The sequence below is a fragment of the Vigna angularis genome, chromosome 7, assembly GCF_016808095.1.
Source record: "Vigna angularis cultivar LongXiaoDou No.4 chromosome 7, ASM1680809v1, whole genome shotgun sequence".
Taxonomy (NCBI): Eukaryota; Viridiplantae; Streptophyta; class Magnoliopsida; order Fabales; family Fabaceae; genus Vigna; species Vigna angularis.
The window spans coordinates 25266497-25288706 of record NC_068976.1 but is presented as its reverse complement, the minus strand read 5'-3'; the positions used below and the strand labels follow the sequence as shown (position 1 = coordinate 25288706).

General features: G+C 38.3%; 3 protein-coding genes across 3 annotated transcripts; all 3 read left to right on the top strand.

Moving 5' to 3' along the window:
* Positions 1-242: 242 nt before the first annotated feature.
* Positions 243-3269, top strand: LOC128197668 (uncharacterized). The gene is made up of 2 exons (XM_052879849.1): positions 243-610; positions 3166-3269. The coding sequence occupies exons 1-2, from the start codon at positions 255-257 to the stop codon at positions 3167-3169; spliced, it is 360 nt and encodes a 119-aa protein (XP_052735809.1). The 5' UTR covers positions 243-254; the 3' UTR covers positions 3170-3269.
* A 1622-nt stretch (positions 3270-4891) lies between these two features.
* LOC128197667 (uncharacterized) lies at positions 4892-7918 on the top strand. Its single transcript, XM_052879848.1, has 2 exons — positions 4892-5259; positions 7815-7918. Exons 1-2 carry the CDS (start codon positions 4904-4906, stop codon positions 7816-7818), a joined length of 360 nt encoding a protein of 119 aa, XP_052735808.1. The 5' UTR covers positions 4892-4903; the 3' UTR covers positions 7819-7918.
* Positions 7919-17807: 9889 nt separating this feature from the next.
* Positions 17808-21614, top strand: LOC108337444 (cucumisin). Its single transcript, XM_052879847.1, has 10 exons — positions 17808-18002; positions 18146-18240; positions 18531-18625; positions 18721-18955; positions 19064-19586; positions 19685-19788; positions 19884-20105; positions 20357-20468; positions 20544-20757; positions 20924-21614. The coding sequence occupies exons 1-10, from the start codon at positions 17856-17858 to the stop codon at positions 21469-21471; spliced, it is 2295 nt and encodes a 764-aa protein (XP_052735807.1). The 5' UTR covers positions 17808-17855; the 3' UTR covers positions 21472-21614.
* Positions 21615-22210: the final 596 nt, after the last annotated feature.

Genomic DNA, 22210 nt, shown 5'->3' with positions numbered 1-22210 from the left:
TAAGTGTTTAAGGTTGAGAGTATGCAAGCCAGAAAAGATTTGTCATTTGAAGTGCAACCAGTAGGGATCGTGGACGAACTGTTAAACGATTTAAGGTCATCTGGAATGGTATCACAGGCAACCCTACCTGGAGGTTAGAGGATGAGATGAGAGAAACTTACCTCGACTAGTTCCGATAAGCTTAATTTTCGAGGACGAAAATTTTTGTTGTTGGGGAGAATGTAAGACCCGTATTTTTTGGACATGGTGGGGACATGGTGGTCACCCACCTCTTTGACTATCAAGATGCAATTATTGGGGGTGCATTTTACGGGAAGCTTTGCAAGGTGTGGGATTCATTTTTTGGCAGGAGAGGGAGAGAGAGAGGGAGAGCAACCAAAGGGAGGGAACCCTTTCTCCCATTTTCACCCGTCCAAAGAGCACCCATGGGAAGCTGTTCCAACCTTGGAAGGGGCTTAGAGGAGGACCTGAGTTGGGCATCTGGTGATGATGGCGTTCTTGCATCAAGAGCTGGAAAAGGAAGTGAAGAGCTGCTGAAGTTCCTGGAAGATCTTGATCTGCACGTCTGGGAGGAGATTGATCCCAAAACTTACATGGAAGTCTTCAAGAGGTAACTTAGTATCTTCGTGGAGTAATCTTGAACGTTCGGCCTTGGTCTCAAGACGAACGTCCGTAGGTTATGTAGAGCGTTCGGTCTTTGAGGATGTTTGATCTTATGCGCTCGTCCAAAGCGTCCAATGATTTAGCGTTCGGCCTAAATGATGGATCCTAGCGTTCGGCCTAAATGATGGATCCTAGCGTTCGGCCTAAATGATGGATCCTAGCGTTCGGCTCAGTAATTGAGCGTTCGGCCTTGTGATAATTATGAGCGTTCGGCTTTTGGGGTATAACGAGCGTTCGGTTTTTGAGTATGAGTGAACGTTCGGTTTTTGGATATAAGGGAACGTTCGGTTTTAAGTGTTCGGTGTGGATCTTGGACGTTCGTCCTTGGTTTCAGTGAGCGTTCGTCCTTGTTTTCTGGGAGCGTTCGTCCTTGTTTTCTGGGAGCGTTCGTCCTTGATTTTGAGAGCGTTCGTCCTTGGTTTTATGAGCGTTCGTCCTTGGAGCTCGGCAGCGTTCGGTTTTGATGAGGATTGATTTCAGGACGTTCGTTCAGACAGCATCAGAGTTGGAAATAGCGTTCGGTAATAATGCATGAATCCGTGGGAGTATTTTGAAGCAATTATTGAGAATTGTTGGTTATTTTCCTTGATCCAATATTGGTTTAGTTATACATATTATTGAGAATATGTATGACTTCGTGATTGAGCACGTATATTCTAGTTATACATATTATTGAGAATATGTATGACTTCGTGATTGAGCACGTTTATTCTAGTTATACATATTATTGAGAATATGTATGACTTCGTGATTGAGCACGTTTATTCGGTTGGAGGTGGTACATACACTATGTTATTTACTTGTAACTTCGTCGGTCTTTTTAGCATTTTTGCTAGTCTCATGCGTGAGACGGAGATTCGAGTGTCACCTTCTTCTGCACGAGGAGGTGAATGTCTCGCCCACTGACTTCGGCTCGTGTTGAGTATAGTGCATCGTTACGCGTAGTATCGATGTTTTTACTCGTTAGTCCTTGAGGAGTCGGGGAGATAGGTCTGAAGTCGCGATGGATGACGGCTCGGGTCGCCTGTTATTGAGAGCAGGTTATGACGACGAATTACAAGTAAACGACATCAGTTTATGAAAGACTAGTATGCAGTGTCATGTGAGTCGATTTATCATGGGAATTATTATAGTATATGTAGTGGGTTTATAATGTGATAATTCTGGTTATTCATTCTTGCATGTGGTGGCTGTGGTTTCTAACCGTGATGGTCGTACGGATACAGGAGAGATGGTAGTGCAGATAAAGTTGGATTTGGAATACTTCGAGAGAGAGACGGGAAGTAAACTTGTTGGATCTATAGGTAGTAACGAGCGTTCTTACTAGTGACGTTCGGTCTTGGTGTTATTTATTTCCAGGTAGCGAGTGTTATTAGGTAACAGTTGATCTTGATGTTAGTGGATCTGAGGTAGCTAGCGTCCGATCTTAATTTGGTAACCTGAGGTTTAGTTTGATTACGTTCGGTCAGTACTGAGGTGTTCAGTAGAGTACTCTAGGCGTTTAACCCAGACTCAAGCGTTCTTTATTATAGTGTTCTGTCTTGTAGCGAGGGTTCATAGGGAATGATCTTTATTGGTGATGTTGCTCTGAGGTTGTAATCATTTATAGGGAGTGACCAGCCTTGATAGTCGTTGAGGTAACGATTGATTAATAAATAGTGATTAGTTGTGATGATGCATGATTCAGGAAGTGATCATTCATAGGTAATGCTCGGGTCAGATGATGATTGTCTCAGGTAGGGATCATTAATAGTCAGTGGTTGTACGTAGGGAACATCCAATCTCGATGAGGTTACCCTCAGATAGAATTAAATCCAGTAAAGTGATCAATAAAGTGTTCGTCTGAATGGTACTTAATCTGTGGTGTGCGAGATTTGATCTTTGAGCAATCGTTCGAATAGTGTTTGAAATAATAGTAATTGTTCTAGCAGAGTACACTGTTTTAACGTGAAGTCTAAGTACTTAATCTTAATCAGCGTTTGATCTTTTGGTATTCGACCTAATGGTAATCGATATAATAGCGGTTGATGTTTAGTTTCGAGCTTAAGTGATCAATCTTAATGTTCGTGTAAACAGTATCCGATGTAATATAAGTTCGTTGTTTTATCGTTTGATTCAGTAATGATATGATATCTGGGTATGTATTGAGGTTGAGGGTACTGTAGTAGGATGTCTTGATTTGTGGTTGATTGTGGACATATTGAGGGGACTAAGAATGAAATTACAAGTGGGGCACTTTCCGTTGATTTGTTCATCAACGTATCGTCCGGATGAGAGTTTATTGTGTACTGGGTTGATTATTAGGTACTATGGAATGAGTGTCCAACAGGAATTGTGGTACGTTGGCTTGAGGATGTCTGATTTAATTATTATATGATATTTGTATTGAAATAACTATGCACGTTTTATAAATGATGTGTTTCAGGTTAGCTCACCCTTACTTTGCTTGTTTGTGCATGTGAATGCGATGATCGTATAATGTGTGATGTTATACGGGAGCAGTTGAAGGATTGTCACGTGATCCTGTGCAAATGGAGGAAGAGATGGAAGATCGATTTAGAAGGATTCAAGGTTATCTTTGCAGTTGCGTCTGAGCTTAAAACTGATGTTTAGATTTTAGTTTATGTTCGCGATGTTATGTATTATTTCAACATTTAAGTTTTGAATATAAATTTTAATTTTTAGGGTGATTTTTTTGGGATGTTACAGTAATGGTATCAGAGCAGTTCATCCTTAGGATGACCTCTGTGTTGTGGGTTTACTGTGTCTTCGCTGTGAAGAATTTAGTGTAAATGGTTTGATTTACCACTTCCTCCGTGTCTATATAGTAAGATGTGTATCTAACTAGATGTTTTGAGAACAGAAAACGTCTTGATAAGAGTAATGAGGGTGCACACTCATGACTTTTACCATAGACGATTTTCCTTTCTTGATTCTGAAGGTTAGAGTTAAGAAAAGGTTAGAGTTTTAGTGGTGTTTCCTGTAGTAATTCGTGTCTTGTTCTTGCTTTTGTGGTAGTCTTTTGTGCTCGATAGTAGTAGAGGAATGCATATTCAAGGACAACTTGAGTTGTATACCTTTATTAGAATTGGTTTAAGCCTTTGAGACAAGATCTTGCCGCGAAGATAGGAGTTAGAAGACTAAAAGTTAAGCTTCGGAGGGCGAGTGAAGATATTGGAGTTTAGGAGTAAGGTTATGAGTGATGAAAATTTCCAGAAATCAAGTCATAAGGTCATATGTTGTACGTTCGCAAGAAGTTCAGAGGCTAGATTAAGAGAAGCTTTGGATAAATATGGTTGTAACAAGGTTGGAGAAATGAGTTGGGTTTAGAATATCAGTAACGTTAACAGTCAGAAGAAAAGGACGTGTTGGCGAGAAACGGGGTGACGCTGTGAGAGTTTGGTAACATGAACCTATGTATTAGTGATGGTTGGAATCTGAATAAGAAAATGGTGGATGACCTAAAATTTAGGTTAAGAAAGGAATAGGAAATTCTATAGCAGACTAGGGGAAATAAGTATCAAGAAAGGAAGTAGAAGGAGAAAATTTCGAGAGGTAGTCAGATAAGGCAGGACATGAGGTATTTGAAAGAGAATGAAGTATTGTTAGGATCTTAAGTTAAGTGGGAAAATTTGAAGGAGATGATCAAGTTGTATCAGCAAGTGGATGATTCAGAGTCAAGTTTAGTTGGATGTTTCAAGATTAGTAGTTCACACAGAAGAAAGGTTTGATCATAGGCTAAGATGAAAGGTTTCAAACGATGAAGACAAAGGTATGTTTTTGTCGATCAGTGTTTTAAGGCAAGACCTCCTAGAAAATGATAGTTGCTTCTTAGTGTTATCACCCATGGAAGCGACTCAAGCTGCAGATCTTGCGGTGCAGGAGAACTCGGAGTGTAAACTTTGCGGTCGTGAATGACTTCTTAGATGTTTTCCTGAAGAAGTTTCTGGTTTCCTCCTTCACGAAAGCATGAAGATCATTTTAGGTAAGTGTTTAAGGTTGAGAGTATGCAAGCCAGAAAAGATTTGTCATTTGAAGTGCAACCAGTAGGGATCGTGGACGAACTGTTAAACGATTTAAGGTCATCTGGAATGGTATCACAGGCAACCCTACCTGGAGGTTAGAGGATGAGATGAGAGAAACTTACCTCGACTAGTTCCGATAAGCTTAATTTTCGAGGACGAAAATTTTTGTTGTTGGGGAGAATGTAAGACCCGTATTTTTTGGACATGGTGGGGACATGGTGGTCACCCACCTCTTTGACTATCAAGATGCAATTATTGGGGGTGCATTTTACGGGAAGCTTTGCAAGGTGTGGGATTCATTTTTTGGCAGGAGAGGGAGAGAGAGAGGGAGAGCAACCAAAGGGAGGGAACCCTTTCTCCCATTTTCACCCGTCCAAAGAGCACCCATGGGAAGCTGTTCCAACCTTGGAAGGGGCTTAGAGGAGGACCTGAGTTGGGCATCTGGTGATGATGGCGTTCTTGCATCAAGAGCTGGAAAAGGAAGTGAAGAGCTGCTGAAGTTCCTGGAAGATCTTGATCTGCACGTCTGGGAGGAGATTGATCCCAAAACTTACATGGAAGTCTTCAAGAGGTAACTTAGTATCTTCGTGGAGTAATCTTGAACGTTCGGCCTTGGTCTCAAGACGAACGTCCGTAGGTTATGTAGAGCGTTCGGTCTTTGAGGATGTTTGATCTTATGCGCTCGTCCAAAGCGTCCAATGATTTAGCGTTCGGCCTAAATGATGGATCCTAGCGTTCGGCCTAAATGATGGATCCTAGCGTTCGGCCTAAATGATGGATCCTAGCGTTCGGCTCAGTAATTGAGCGTTCGGCCTTGTGATAATTATGAGCGTTCGGCTTTTGGGGTATAACGAGCGTTCGGTTTTTGAGTATGAGTGAACGTTCGGTTTTTGGATATAAGGGAACGTTCGGTTTTAAGTGTTCGGTGTGGATCTTGGACGTTCGTCCTTGGTTTCAGTGAGCGTTCGTCCTTGTTTTCTGGGAGCGTTCGTCCTTGTTTTCTGGGAGCGTTCGTCCTTGATTTTGAGAGCGTTCGTCCTTGGTTTTATGAGCGTTCGTCCTTGGAGCTCGGCAGCGTTCGGTTTTGATGAGGATTGATTTCAGGACGTTCGTTCAGACAGCATCAGAGTTGGAAATAGCGTTCGGTAATAATGCATGAATCCGTGGGAGTATTTTGAAGCAATTATTGAGAATTGTTGGTTATTTTCCTTGATCCAATATTGGTTTAGTTATACATATTATTGAGAATATGTATGACTTCGTGATTGAGCACGTATATTCTAGTTATACATATTATTGAGAATATGTATGACTTCGTGATTGAGCACGTTTATTCTAGTTATACATATTATTGAGAATATGTATGACTTCGTGATTGAGCACGTTTATTCGGTTGGAGGTGGTACATACACTATGTTATTTACTTGTAACTTCGTCGGTCTTTTTAGCATTTTTGCTAGTCTCATGCGTGAGACGGAGATTCGAGTGTCACCTTCTTCTGCACGAGGAGGTGAATGTCTCGCCCACTGACTTCGGCTCGTGTTGAGTATAGTGCATCGTTACGCGTAGTATCGATGTTTTTACTCGTTAGTCCTTGAGGAGTCGGGGAGATAGGTCTGAAGTCGCGATGGATGACGGCTCGGGTCGCCTGTTATTGAGAGCAGGTTATGACGACGAATTACAAGTAAACGACATCAGTTTATGAAAGACTAGTATGCAGTGTCATGTGAGTCGATTTATCATGGGAATTATTATAGTATATGTAGTGGGTTTATAATGTGATAATTCTGGTTATTCATTCTTGCATGTGGTGGCTGTGGTTTCTAACCGTGATGGTCGTACGGATACAGGAGAGATGGTAGTGCAGATAAAGTTGGATTTGGAATACTTCGAGAGAGAGACGGGAAGTAAACTTGTTGGATCTATAGGTAGTAACGAGCGTTCTTACTAGTGACGTTCGGTCTTGGTGTTATTTATTTCCAGGTAGCGAGTGTTATTAGGTAACAGTTGATCTTGATGTTAGTGGATCTGAGGTAGCTAGCGTCCGATCTTAATTTGGTAACCTGAGGTTTAGTTTGATTACGTTCGGTCAGTACTGAGGTGTTCAGTAGAGTACTCTAGGCGTTTAACCCAGACTCAAGCGTTCTTTATTATAGTGTTCTGTCTTGTAGCGAGGGTTCATAGGGAATGATCTTTATTGGTGATGTTGCTCTGAGGTTGTAATCATTTATAGGGAGTGACCAGCCTTGATAGTCGTTGAGGTAACGATTGATTAATAAATAGTGATTAGTTGTGATGATGCATGATTCAGGAAGTGATCATTCATAGGTAATGCTCGGGTCAGATGATGATTGTCTCAGGTAGGGATCATTAATAGTCAGTGGTTGTACGTAGGGAACATCCAATCTCGATGAGGTTACCCTCAGATAGAATTAAATCCAGTAAAGTGATCAATAAAGTGTTCGTCTGAATGGTACTTAATCTGTGGTGTGCGAGATTTGATCTTTGAGCAATCGTTCGAATAGTGTTTGAAATAATAGTAATTGTTCTAGCAGAGTACACTGTTTTAACGTGAAGTCTAAGTACTTAATCTTAATCAGCGTTTGATCTTTTGGTATTCGACCTAATGGTAATCGATATAATAGCGGTTGATGTTTAGTTTCGAGCTTAAGTGATCAATCTTAATGTTCGTGTAAACAGTATCCGATGTAATATAAGTTCGTTGTTTTATCGTTTGATTCAGTAATGATATGATATCTGGGTATGTATTGAGGTTGAGGGTACTGTAGTAGGATGTCTTGATTTGTGGTTGATTGTGGACATATTGAGGGGACTAAGAATGAAATTACAAGTGGGGCACTTTCCGTTGATTTGTTCATCAACGTATCGTCCGGATGAGAGTTTATTGTGTACTGGGTTGATTATTAGGTACTATGGAATGAGTGTCCAACAGGAATTGTGGTACGTTGGCTTGAGGATGTCTGATTTAATTATTATATGATATTTGTATTGAAATAACTATGCACGTTTTATAAATGATGTGTTTCAGGTTAGCTCACCCTTACTTTGCTTGTTTGTGCATGTGAATGCGATGATCGTATAATGTGTGATGTTATACGGGAGCAGTTGAAGGATTGTCACGTGATCCTGTGCAAATGGAGGAAGAGATGGAAGATCGATTTAGAAGGATTCAAGGTTATCTTTGCAGTTGCGTCTGAGCTTAAAACTGATGTTTAGATTTTAGTTTATGTTCGCGATGTTATGTATTATTTCAACATTTAAGTTTTGAATATAAATTTTAATTTTTAGGGTGATTTTTTTGGGATGTTACATGGCACACATTGTTCATCTTTGATTAACCATTTAGATGGTGTTACCTAAAATGACAAATGTAACATCCTAGATTATATAGAAGCATATAATATAGTAAGTACACATTTAAATAAAAGAGAACAGTTAGAGTAGACTGTAAACAAAGTAGTTAAGCTTACAGTCATCCTAGAATGAGGCATAATTTAAAACTTAAACGCAAGTAGAGTGTTTCAAAAGGATAGGGATCACCGGGAAAATCCTTAACAACTAAATAGTAATTCAAAATACAAGAAATACTAAGAGAGTCCTAAGGAGACTAAGCCGCAGCATCGCCTTCCTCCAAAGCCTGCTCCAGAGGCACCTCATCCATCTCTGCTCACATCCAAGTGGATGATCATTGCAAAAGAAAGCATACCCAAGCAAACGCAAACACACAAGCAAGGGTGAGCTAGATATAAAAATCATGTTATAACAGTCATAGGCAACATGCAAGTAAAGGCGAATATATACTATACTATACAAACATGACTTGTTGCACTTAAACTTGACTTGTCCGGACTTAGAATGATTGCCGAGTTATGGCGGGTTATGCACTCGTGGTGGCTTCTATTGCTTTGCAAAGCCATTGCCAATGGGTTTCACCCTACCACACTTACGAGGTTAATCCGTTATCACTCACCTTGGGCCATACTGGAAGCACCCAAGACTAGGGCCTCCTGCTACTCCTCACCACATGGTTCAATCCTCTCTACTTGAGAATGAAGGACCATTGGAGCGTCAGGAAAACCCCCAAGACTGAGCTACCATGCAAATCACTCTAAACACACTGAAAGGGCACCACCATGTATCCCCTTGAGGATCATGGAGTTACGTCAAATACTAATATTTTCCACTTTAACACCAACATGTTAACGCATACATAAACCCTTAAAGCAACTAGAACAATTAAGTAACATGACATACTGGGATAAATAGCAATATAGGCCGAACACTATTCAAGACCACTCACTAAGAGAGACCGAACGCTACTTAAGAGACCATCCACTAAGACCGAACGCTACCAAGACTACCCACTAAGACCGTACGCTACTTAAGAGACCAAACTCTCTTTAAGAGATCAAACGCTACCTAAGATCAAACGTTACTTAAGAGACCATCCACTAAGACCGAACGCTACCAAGACCACCCACTAAGACCGTACGCTACTTAAGAGACCAAACTCTCTTTAAGAGACCAAACGCTACCTGAGACCATCCACTAAGACCGAACTCTCAACAAGACAAAGCACTAAGGTCGAACTCCACTTAAGACCGAACGCTAAGACCGAACGCTCAACAAGGCAGATCATTAAGGCCGAACTCCACCTCAAACCGAATGCTAAGACCGAACGCTCAACAAGACAGAGCACTAAGGTCGAACTCCACCTTAGACCGAACGCTAAGACCGAACGCTCAACAAGACAGAGCACTAAGGCCGAACTCCACCTCGGACCGAACGCTAAGACCGAACGCTATTACGACCGAACGCTAAGATCGAACGATTATCAGTTGCGAAACTGCATAATTCTGCAGAATTTCTGCAGAATTATGAATAACACCTAACCTAACTATTCCTAACCATTTTTACTAACTTCTAACACCCTTAATTCTTGTTTTATACTTGACTAAACTCATCTAAATGGTTCTGAACATTCCTACTACCATTCTAAAGTGATTAAGATCAATTTTTGTCTTTTGAACATCAATTTCCACAACTTAAGGACCCAATTTCGATTTTTACCACTTCTAACATGTTCTAGTCCAGTTTTATGATCCTAATAGATCACAAATGACTTGTCTAAGATGTCCCCACAACCTAATTGTGCCCAGAACCCCTACTTCCCAAAACCACTACCTCACTTCCTCTCAAGTGACCCCAAAACACTACGAGTTTACTCAAAACAGTGCATACATCAAACATATCAATCTCAAATATCACCTCAGCCCAACCAAATCCACAGTCACGAATTTCCAGCATACCGTTCATATAACAAATCTCAGAAACACAATTTCAACCCAAACAACATAATTGCACAGAGATCAGCACATTTGCACATTTCATAATAATAAAATTTAAGAAAACCTAACTCCCCTTACCTTGAAACTTCTTTGCTCAGCTCTAAGACCGCAACTCCAGTACCCCACACGCGAATAATCTAGACAGCTGATAATGCTAATTCTTACCATTATCTAAGCATGAATTTAAGAGCAAAATCAACTCCTTTCTAGCTTGTAACTCGCTAAATCCTCTCTTTTATCTTAGTTTCATGAATAAATGTGTTTTAGGCTATATTGATGAGATTTCATCTATAATCCCTTTATTTTGTAGTAATACAATGATTGGAAGAACCTCCACGAAAAGTATAAAGCTGAACTAACCACAGAAGCAAGCAGATCTGCACAAAATAGAAGAAAACACAATGCTGCTGCAGAGACTCACGCCGGGCGCCTTCTGACCTGGGCGGCGCCGGGCGTGAGGTATCTGACCCATGGCGCGCCAGGCGCCGGTCTGTCGGGCCGCCGGGCGCGACTTTTTGCTGATGTGGCAGAAACGCTTTATTTAACCCTGGAACGCGAAGGGCTTGGGGTCTTTGGTTCTTTGGAGGTCCGATTCTTCTACTGGAGCTCATGGAGGGCGTGAGGAGCTGTTGGGTTCCTCTACTTCTCTACCTTTGGGTCTCCTTCTTCTTCCATCTTCCACTTTGTAAGCTTTAGGGTTCTCCATGGAAGTGGAGAACCAGATTCGTTTTGTTAGGGATTGCTGTAGCCTATGGATTCTTGTGTAATGGATGATTGATTTGATTATATATATGCCTTTTCTATCAATTGCTAGTATTCTTGTTTCCAATCTTAAAGCTTGCATGTAATAGGAATGTTCATGACTTGAATTTGGGGTTTCATGGATTATGGGGACGTAAGATGGAACCTAGAACTGAAACAAGAGTCCTTGTGGTCATTGATTCTAGGGATGGAAGATGATTCACATGTTGTCTTAAGATCCTAGCTCTTTAATGCGGGTTTGCTTGTTAGATTGTCCAAGGAATTGGAGTTTAATAGGGAAAACCTAGGCTCTTTCACCTAAGGGATTGGGGCTAGAGTGTTTTAGTGGATTGACTTTAGTAAATTGATAGAGAGGAGATGAAAGTGGTTATACACAAGAGTGCATTGGTGAAAACTAGTCTTAGCAATGTCATTTCATACCATTTCTAGTCTTTTCCATTTCCAAGTGCCTTCAATACCAAAGTCCAACCTTGTAATTATGTATCAATTTACATTTCTGCACTTGTTCTGTAAATTGATGTTTTGTTCTTAAGTCTATATGAGTTGTTAATCGCACAATTCTCTAGTATTACGAGTCTCTTGGGAAAACGATACCCGGTCTTACCGGTTTATTACTTGAACGATTCGGTACACTTGCCGAAGCCTCAACAAGTTTTTGGCGCCGTTGCCGGGGACTCGTGTCAATACTAGACTTTTGTGAGGTTTCTAACTTATGTAGACTTGATTTTGTATATAGAACTAACTCTTTTGTTGTAAATAGATTTTCAATTTTACTTGGGCTAATTTGTGGCTTTAGCCTAGTTGTGTCTAAGTGTATGCAGGGGATGTTCATACAAGGAGGACTGCAGCCTCAAAAGCATCATGAAGACCCTGAGATTGAAGGAAGTTTAGGACACAAGGAGACAACTAGCTTGAGCACTACAAGCTGCCCAAAATTCTCCCTTCATTGAAGATGCTCCAAGTGCTAAGTGAAAGATGAAGAAGAAAGGGAGAAGGAAAAGAGAAAGACTAGTCACCACCACCCTTGGATGAGAGACAAAGAACTCAAGCCTAGCAAGCAAAATATGATCAAGAGGATTGAGTGTTTGAAGATGTCAAGGTAGTGGAAGGGCTAAAAAGAAGAATTCAAGCTTTGAGAGTTGATTTGGTGGCTAGAAAGTTGTTCAAGAAGAGTTGGTGGAAGGAGCACACCAACATCAACATTTGCACTTCATTGAGTAATCCGTCAAGCTAATGACGTTAAACAAGCGCTTTTGGGAGGCAACCCAATTTTCTTATCCTTTTTACTTGTGTTTGTGTGGTTTTTATGTTGTGTGCATTAGTAGCTTATGTTTTGCATGTTTGTGTAGTTTTGAATTGTTGTGATTTTTGAGTTGTAATGTGTTTTTGTGGTTTGTTTGGTGTGTTTTCAAGTGCTTAAATCTGTTATGACATGTTAGAGTGTGCTCTATGATGTTTTGGTGTGATCTTAAGTGCTTAAATATGATTTGGATGCATAAGTGCAATTTTGAGTTGTAGAGTAAAAAGCTTTGGAAATGTGCATTCAATTCACCCATTCATGCATTCAATTTCATTCCTTATAGTTTATACAAGTTTCAATGATGAAAACATGATATTCTGGATTGATTTGAGTGTGAATAAGGGTCATTTACCAAAAATCACAAGTTGGGAAGCTTAATTTCGAAAACTGCAGAATTCTGCAGTTTTCTGCATAATTCAGGCCCGGCGCCTCCTGATCAATAGGCGCCCGGCGCAAGCAGCACCTGCTCAGTCGGCGCCCGGCTCAAGCAGACCTCTGCTCAGCAGGCGCCCGGCTCAAGTAGCACCTGGCTCGGTTCATGCCCGGCGCCTCCTGCTCGGTAGGCGCCCGGCCCCAGCAGCACTGGTTTAAGCACAAAATTTTTTGCTTGTTTTTTGTTTTTGATTGTTTTGCTACTTTCTTTTGCATTTTTCTTTTAGTTTGTTTTATGGATTCTTCTCTCCAGTTGTTGACTATGGGATACTAATTTTGCTTTGAGCTTTCTTGTTACATGATAAGATCTTCCTTAGGAATTAAAGAGTCAAAACCACCACTGGCCAACCTTTGAGCCAAGTGTGAGCTGAGCACCCTATGACTTGAAGATTTGCTGCTCGTGTACCATGGCCTGGGGGCCAGGCCCCTACTGATGGGGGAGGTGGAGCAGTTGCGGAGTATACGCTACTGTTGGAGGAAGATGTTGCAGATGAAAGTGAAGCTAGTGTCCTACACTGCTGGAGCTGCAAGGAGTCCATTTTAATCGGTTTTTCAGTTTTAATTTCTTGTTTTATCTGTTTTCAGCTTTTGTGTTTTTGATTTCTTTTTGACTTGCCTAGTGGATAGTTCTTGTGCAATTGGTCTGGTGATTTGAGTGAATCATTTTCTATGCTTGAATTGAATGCAAATCTCTTGTGCTTGCTCTTTATCTATGAGAATTGTTTTGAAAATCTGATTGAGATTATGTAGTTGAGCTTGTTGAACAGAGATTGTGGTTGCTTGTATCTGTTTAGATAGATGCTTGGTTTTAATTGTGATCAATATTCTTGGCATGATGTTTATCAAATTTTGGAACCTTGAGTAAACCTGTGAGATGTTGTGCCTCAGAGTTTATTGTTGAATGCTATTACTTTGGACGCACAGTTGATTTTGCCTAAGTTTCTCTATTTGAACTATTTGCTTGCTTGTTACAAATGATCAAGGCCATCTTGTTCTTCCACCTCTTCTACATTTTGAGCCTAAAAGCCAATGTATAACCTTTGAACCTTAAAAAGAAAACTTTCTCATTCCCGAAACCTTAAGCCTATTGAAAAATCCTTAACCTCCTTACCTTGAGTTGAGATGAACATATATGTTAGAATGAGGAGAATGGTTTAAGTTTGGGGGAGTTCTTGTCAAAAGGGGAGCATTGAGAAAAACAATAAGTTGAGTAAAAAGAAAGAAAAAGAAGAAGAAGAGAAAGAAAAATGAATTCAATGAAAAAAAGAGAGTTGGGAAATAAGTTGAGAGTGGTTTATTCAAATTTGGAGAAAAAAGAGATATTATGCTATATCATGAATGAAATTGTTTGTTCTCTTATCTCAAGGTGCTTTGTTGTCCAGAAAAACCAATTTTTCTTCTTAGCCCAGCCACAATACAAGCCAATCAAAGTCCTTGTGATGTAACTTGCTTGTAAATGTGTTTGAAATTGTTGAAACGAAAGGCAAAGTTGATTTGTGTAACATTGTGATAGTTGAGAGTTAGACACACATCCTTATACACCATTGTGCTTGAGTGAAACACTTTCCTTGGTGAGGATTGGTTCCATGCACTCATTGAAAACAACTTGCCATGTTTATTGATCTATCATTTGCATCTATCTTGTGACTTTTAATTTGTGAGCACCATGATTGAAGTTTAGCTTGTTAAGACTATATTGTCTCTTGAATGTGATTTATAAGTTGAGCAAGCATGATTGATTTTGTTTAATTGATTGAAAGTGTGCTTAAAGTTGCTAGAACATTGTGATTGAATTATTTGCTAGGTGAAGTACTTTTGCTTGAGGACAAGCAAAGTTGTAAGTTTGGGGGAGTTTGATAATGCTAATTCTTACCATTATCTAAGCATGAATTTAAGAGCAAAATCAACTCCTTTCTAGCTTGTAACTCGCTAAATCCTCTCTTTTATCTTAGTTTCATGAATAAATGTGTTTTAGGCTATATTGATGAGATTTCATCTATAATCCCTTTATTTTGTAGTAATACAATGATTGGAAGAACCTCCACGAAAAGTATAAAGCTGAACTAACCACAGAAGCAAGCAGATCTGCACAAAATAGAAGAAAACACAATGCTGCTGCAGAGACTCACGCCGGGCGCCTTCTGACCTGGGCGGCGCCGGGCGTGAGGTATCTGACCCATGGCGCGCCAGGCGCCGGTCTGTCGGGCCGCCGGGCGCGACTTTTTGCTGATGTGGCAGAAACGCTTTATTTAACCCTGGAACGCGAAGGGCTTGGGGTCTTTGGTTCTTTGGAGGTCCGATTCTTCTACTGGAGCTCATGGAGGGCGTGAGGAGCTGCTGGGTTCCTCTACTTCTCTACCTTTGGGTCTCCTTCTTCTTCCATCTTCCACTTTGTAAGCTTTAGGGTTCTCCATGGAAGTGGAGAACCAGATTCGTTTTGTTAGGGATTGCTGTAGCCTATGGATTCTTGTGTAATGGATGATTGATTTGATTATATATATGCCTTTTCTATCAATTGCTAGTATTCTTGTTTCCAATCTTAAAGCTTGCATGTAATAGGAATGTTCATGACTTGAATTTGGGGTTTCATGGATTATGGGGACGTAAGATGGAACCTAGAACTGAAACAAGAGTCCTTGTGGTCATTGATTCTAGGGATGGAAGATGATTCACATGTTGTCTTAAGATCCTAGCTCTTTAATGCGGGTTTGCTTGTTAGATTGTCCAAGGAATTGGAGTTTAATAGGGAAAACCTAGGCTCTTTCACTTAAGGGATTGAGGCTAGAGTGTTTTAGTGGATTGACTTTAGTAAATTGATAGAGAGGAGATGAAAGTGGTTATACACAAGAGTGCATTGGTGAAAACTAGTCTTAGCAATGTCATTTCATACCATTTCTAGTCTTTTCCATTTCCAAGTGCCTTCAATACCAAAGTCCAACCTTGTAATTATGTATCAATTTACATTTCTGCACTTGTTCTGTAAATTGATGTTTTGTTCTTAAGTCTATATGAGTTGTTAATCGCACAATTCTCTAGTATTACGAGTCTCTTGGGAAAACGATACCCGGTCTTACCGGTTTATTACTTGAACGATTCGGTACACTTGTCGAAGCCTCAACAACAGCACCCTACAATCCGCAATGCGGTGACCAAGAACAGCTCTTAGAGCTAGAATGAATGGAGGAAAACATAAAGAAGGGTACACTAGGCACATACAACTTGCCCTAGGTCCCAAACAGCGGAGAACGGTGAAGAGCTACTTACCCGCTGAAGAATGAAAATCTATTCAGATGGTTGCGAAGGTCTCTACGCCACGGTCACTTCAGCACCACCTAAACCAACATGCAACCACTAAAGGTGAGGGAAAGGTAGAGAGAGAAGGCATAGAGAAATGGAGGAACAAGCTTTTTAGAGAGAGAATGGGAAGCTGAGATAATGAACTCAGATCTGAAAAGTCCCTCCTAAGGTCATAGTGTCCTTAGTATTATGGACATGGCTACTTCAACATAAGGCTCACTGCCATATATTTTTAGACCCTTACAACAAAATTAAACAAAAGTTATCAAAATAGAAATCACATTAAAGATCCAAAAAATAAGTTTCACTTTGAACAAAAGATGAAAATAAATAAAAATAATATTTAAGTCATATTTTTTTGTATTATAATATTTTAACATTTCTAATAGGGTTAAATATGTTTTTGGTCCCTTAACTTTTAGTGAAAATTGGAATTAGTCCCTCTTCAAAACTTTGGCCTAATTTAGTCCCCAAACTTTTGAAATGTGTGAATTTAGTCCTTTTAACTAAATTTTGTTAGGTTTATTTGATGTTTCAGGTGCGTTTCATGATAGTATTTGAGTTGTATATAACGTTTGACACATTTTTGCTTCAATGTTAATTGAGAAATGCGTTTGAAACATCAAATAAAGTTAACAAAATTTGGTTAAAAGGACTAAATTCATACATTTTTAAAGTTTTGGGACTAAATTAGTCCAAAGTTTTGAAGAGGGACTAATTCCAATTTTCACTGAAAGTTAAAGAATAAAAACATATTTAACCCTTTCTAATATTTCTTTTTTTCAAATTATATGTTTTAAAATTAGGTTATTTTAATGCAATAAAAAATATAAATAGGTAGGATTTTTATAATTGATATAAAATGTGATTTTACACACAAATATAATTGACATAAACAACTTTCCGACACACTTATAAAACTACCACTGTTTTTCTTTTACAAAATTATTTTTGAATAAGCATTATAAAATGCATTTTTCTTTTTACAAAATTATTTTTAAATAAGCATTATAAAATGCATTTTTCTTTTTACCAGTGAATATGAGTAAAAGTAAAAATGTTTAACAAGACAATTTTTTTTTCTTATTATTTCTTAAAAAGTAAAAATCTAAAACATTTTGTCTATTTTATATTAAATATAGTTGATTAATGGTCCCTTCTGTCTATCTCCAAACATAATGATTATCATATGTTTGCTATGAATGTTTGTTTGTATTTTAAATGCTAAGAACTCACGAAATATTATTGTGTTATAAAGTTGTCATATTATTTAATTTTTTCTATTATTGTCATTATAAAATATAGTTTGACAGTAAGTACTAATTGAAATTTAATGAATATTTTGAATAGTGGAAGAATTTATGAAAATGCAGAAAATAAAACAGTTTTTTTATTAATTCTTTCACTACATCTAAAATAAATAAAATGACACTTTTGTATAATCAACTGCAGATAGTGTCTACTAAAATAAATAAAAGCTTGGGTACTTAATCATTGTTATACATATATGTCACGAAAAGTGGGGTTTTCTTTCTTATTGGTTGCATTCTTTGATACTGTATATGAACTAGACCCTTGACCTACAAGCAATACAGCACGAGTGACTCTTGCACTTGATGGAAAACATGAATGATTATTTGAACAAAAATCAACACAAACATGAAAAACTAATAACACAATCTAAATCACCCAATAATTCTTTAAAAACTGAGTTATAAGCCTGTAATGCATTTAATACTTATACTTATTCTATACAAAGAAAGATATAACTTAGAATCACGCAGAATTAGTAATTCTTCCTATTGCACAGTACTGTATAGTAGATTAATTAGGAAGAATAAGTATAAAATGAAAAAGTTGAACAGTTGTATACAATAAAGAAGACTCATGAGTCACTTCTGCACACGAGAGTTTATAGCCATTGTTGATTGCTCCTGTGCAACGATTTTGAAAGCCACAGGCAAAGTTCACTATCCTCCACCATAAATAATCTTTGCTCGAACCGCCATGAACACATTCATCAACTCCTCAAAAAATTCTAAGCTTCTCACCTTGATCTTCTGTGAGAACATGATTTCTCTAAGGCTTAGCCTTCTTTTAACACTCATCTTCAGTCTGATAATTAAGCAGACATATTCCAACAAAGATAGGAAGGCAAATATATACACGCATTCTTTCGTTATATACTTTTTCACTTGTGCTTTTTAGCTTTTCAATTACTATATATGGCTACCAAAACGACTATGGCGCTCAAAAGTTCCTCTCTCTAATTTCACATTTTCTTTTTCTGAATCCAGACTTACATTGTCTACTTGGGTGACCACCCTAAAGGCATGGACTCAACATCCTTACCTTCCCTTCATATGACCATGGCACAAAAAGTTCTTGGCAGGTTGAACATTTTATAATTTATGTTCATAGTTTAATCCTGGTTTCATGATAAACTCATTTTCAGTGAAAGTCGTCTTTGGGGTAGTTCCAGCATTACCTAAGGATCTTGATTGGTAACTTTAGACTATACACATAAGTTTTGGAAATGCTTCTCAAATTTTGTCTTTATCACTGAATAAACTAACTGCAACATGAAGCCAATTTTAGTAGCTAAATATTAAGATCATAGTTCTTTGTTCCTCGTTCAAAACAAAAAGAAAAAATTAACTATCTGAAGGTACATTTATCCAGAGACTTTGAACCAAAAGCTATACTTCATAGTTACAAGAAAAGCTTTAATGGATTTGTTATCAAGTTAACGCAAGAGGAAGCGGGAAGAATGGCAGGTACTATAATATCCCTTTTAATCGCGAATGTTACCTCTATGTTTTAGGAAGAAAAAACAAAAACAATGTGCTATAATACTAACTTACTGTAACAGAAATGGACAGTGTTGTCTCTGTTTTCCCAAACAAGAAGAATCATCCGCACACAACTAGATCATGGGACTTCATAGGCTTTTCACAGCAAATCCTAAGAACAAATTTAGAGAGTGATATAATTGTCGGAGTAATAGACTCGGGAGTTTGGCCAGAGTCTAAGAGCTTCAGTGACGAAGGATTTGGTCCTCCACCAACTAAATGGAAGGGATCATGCCACAACTTTACCTGTAACAAGTAAGTCTTGCTAATGATTTCACTAGTCTTATAAATAAATGCATTTTTTACTGTATCAGCAAATTGAAAAAGAAAAACGGATTCATTCTTGTTGGCACTTGTATGCAGCAAAATAATTGGAGCGAAGTATATCAATATTGAAGGTGTCTATGACAAAGACGATATCATATCTCCTAGAGATGCACAAGGCCACGGGTCACACACTGCATCCACAATTGCTGGAAATTTGGTTAAGTCTGCGAGTCTACTAGGTTTTGCCTCAGGGACAGCCCGTGGAGGAGTTCCATCAGCACGCATTGCCATATACAAAGCATGTTGGCTCAAAATAGGTTGTCCTGAGGCTGAAACCCTTGCAGCATTTGATGAAGCAATTGCTGATGGAGTTGATATAATCTCGATTTCGACCGGGTACAACAACATAGTAATCTTTCCCTATTTCCAAAGTGCGTATGATATAGGAAGTTTCCATGCAATGAAGAGAGGCATATTAACGTCAAATTCAGCCAATAATTTGGGTCCTCGATTTTCCTCTATGACCACTTACCCACCCTGGATACTCTCTGTGGCTGCTACCACTATTGACAGAAAGTTCCTCACCAAAGTGCAATTGGGCAACGGCGTAGTTCTTGAGGTATCCTTATTTTAACAATACTCCATCCTTCTTGTTACTGTTTTTCTATATGAAATTATAGTGTTCAATGTTTATGAATGGCTCTGTTTTGTGTACAGGGGGTTACAATTAACACTTTTGATCTAAAAAAGAAAATGTTTCCACTGATATACGCTGGAGATGTACCCAACACTGCGGACGGATATAATAGTTCCATATCCAGGTATCAGAATATTAATCTATACGTGATTTTTCATCGTCTATTTATTTTCTTTAGAAAAAACAATATGGATTTGAATTTTGAATTTTACTGGTCAGGTTTTGCTACGACAACTCTGTGGATAAACATTTAGTAAAGGGAAAGATCGTTCTGTGTGACAGAATTGGGTCTCCTAGCGATGTTGGGGTTTTGTCTGGGGCCGCTGGGATGCTTGTTGGAGCTACTGATGCAAAAGATGCGCCGACAACATATGCACTACCCGCAGCTTTCATTAGTCTAAGGAAATTTAACCTCGTACATTCTTACATGATTTCATCGAGGTATAGTTTCATGTGTTCTTATTTATAATTGTTTTTTTTTTCTTCTTCTGATATCACTAGCTTCAATCCTTATATAACTTGAGGTCTTTTCCAATCTCATTAAAAAAAATGGAATAACTTGTTTAAAGGAATAAAGTTCTTTTCCCATCTTTAACGTAAGTTATTTTCATTTATATATAGAGTTATTGAGCATTTTCTCTTAAAAACATTATTGAGTTCAGCTTATTCGGTATATGCTTCCCAATTTTCAGAAATTCAACTGCTACAATATTCAGGAGTGACGAAGACAATGATTCACAAACCCCTTTCATAGTTTCGTTTTCATCAAGAGGTCCAAATCCAATTACCCCAAACACTCTCAAGGTAAATATAAAATCTATGTGAAATTGTCGTCTTCAACCTGAAAATGGTGATACATATTATTTCATGATATTGTAGCCTGATCTTGCTGCACCGGGAGTTAACATTCTAGCTGCATGGTCTCCAGTGTATCCAATTTCAACATTTAGAGGTGACAAAAGAGCAGTGCAATACAACATAGACTCTGGCACTTCAATGGCTTGCCCTCATGCAGCTGCAGCTGCTGCATATGTCAAATCATTTCACCCCAATTGGTCCCCTGCTATGATCAAGTCTGCATTAATGACCACAGGTAAAGTTTGTTCTGCATCTTTAGGATATTTTTCAATATAATTTTGTTACAAAAAACGTATATCTGTTTGAAAAAAAGAAGTATTTCTTTACCATTTGATCTTGTTATGCTTCAAATTAAACGACAGAGTATGTATGACTCTATCTGTTACACCCTCAATTAACAGCTACACCAATGAGTCCTACTCTTAATCCTGAAGCTGAATTCGCGTATGGGGCAGGGCAAGTTAATCCTGTTAAAGCAGCAAATCCTGGTTTAGTGTACGATATTAATGAAGCAGATTATGTGAAGTTCTTGTGTGGGGAGGGTTATACAGATAAAATGCTTCGGATACTCACTAAAGATCATAGTAGATGTAGTAAACATGCAAAGGAAGAAGCTGTGTATGACCTCAATCTCCCATCATTTGCTCTGTACGTAAATGTCTCATCTTTCAGTCGTGTTTATCATAGAACGGTTACAAATGTGGGATCAGAAAGGTCTCGTTATAAAGCCAAAGTGGTATCACCATCTTTGCTGGATATTCAGGTCAAACCAAATGTTCTATCCTTCACATCAATTGGGCAGAAGAAGTCATTCTCAGTCATAATTGAAGGGAGTATTAATGCAGATATACTCTCTGCTTCTCTGGTTTGGGATGATGGCACTTTTCAAGTTAGAACACCGATTGTAGTATATACTGATCGAAAAGTTATTCCATGGTCTGATGAATAATATGTTTACCAAGGATCTCTAAAAAGCTTTTAGATAAACCCTCAATTGTGTCCCTCAATACTTTTTTCCATCAGGGTTTCCGATCCATTGTAACAAATTCGAATCCAAAAGCTTCAAATAACACAAGAAAACGTCCATCTACACATATTGGCTGCTTCAAAAAATTCTTAAAAGTATTCTCTTTTGGAGTAAGATATATTAGGTTGTCAACGATTAGTTTAAAATATATGTTATCAACCTTCTTTTTGTCATCATATTTGTATACCTTTGTGCTACATTCAACTAGAGTTTATAAGGATTGGAATCATTCATTTCAAAGTTGTTCAAAATTTCTCCTACATATTTCTTTCGAGTTGGAAAAATCCTATATTATAATTAAATCATTCTTATGCCCAAAAACAATACAACAAATCCATATAAGACCTTTCAAATTCATTCATTATAAACTTCTTGAATTCTCTAAAGATAATGGTATAATTTGTAGTGAGCATAATATCACTAACATATAAGTATACTATTAGCATGTGTCATTTGTGCTCGTGAGAAATTTTCACAAACTCAATATTTGGAAAATAAGTTTGTGCACTGTATCAAGTCTTGGGGTCTTGCTTTGGCCCATAAAAAACTTTCTTTAATATATAAATTTATTGGAAATAGTATAAGTGTAAATAGATAAAAATAACAAAGTTAAATATTATATAAAAATAAAGATTCATAAACTCATTATTTTAAGGTTTTG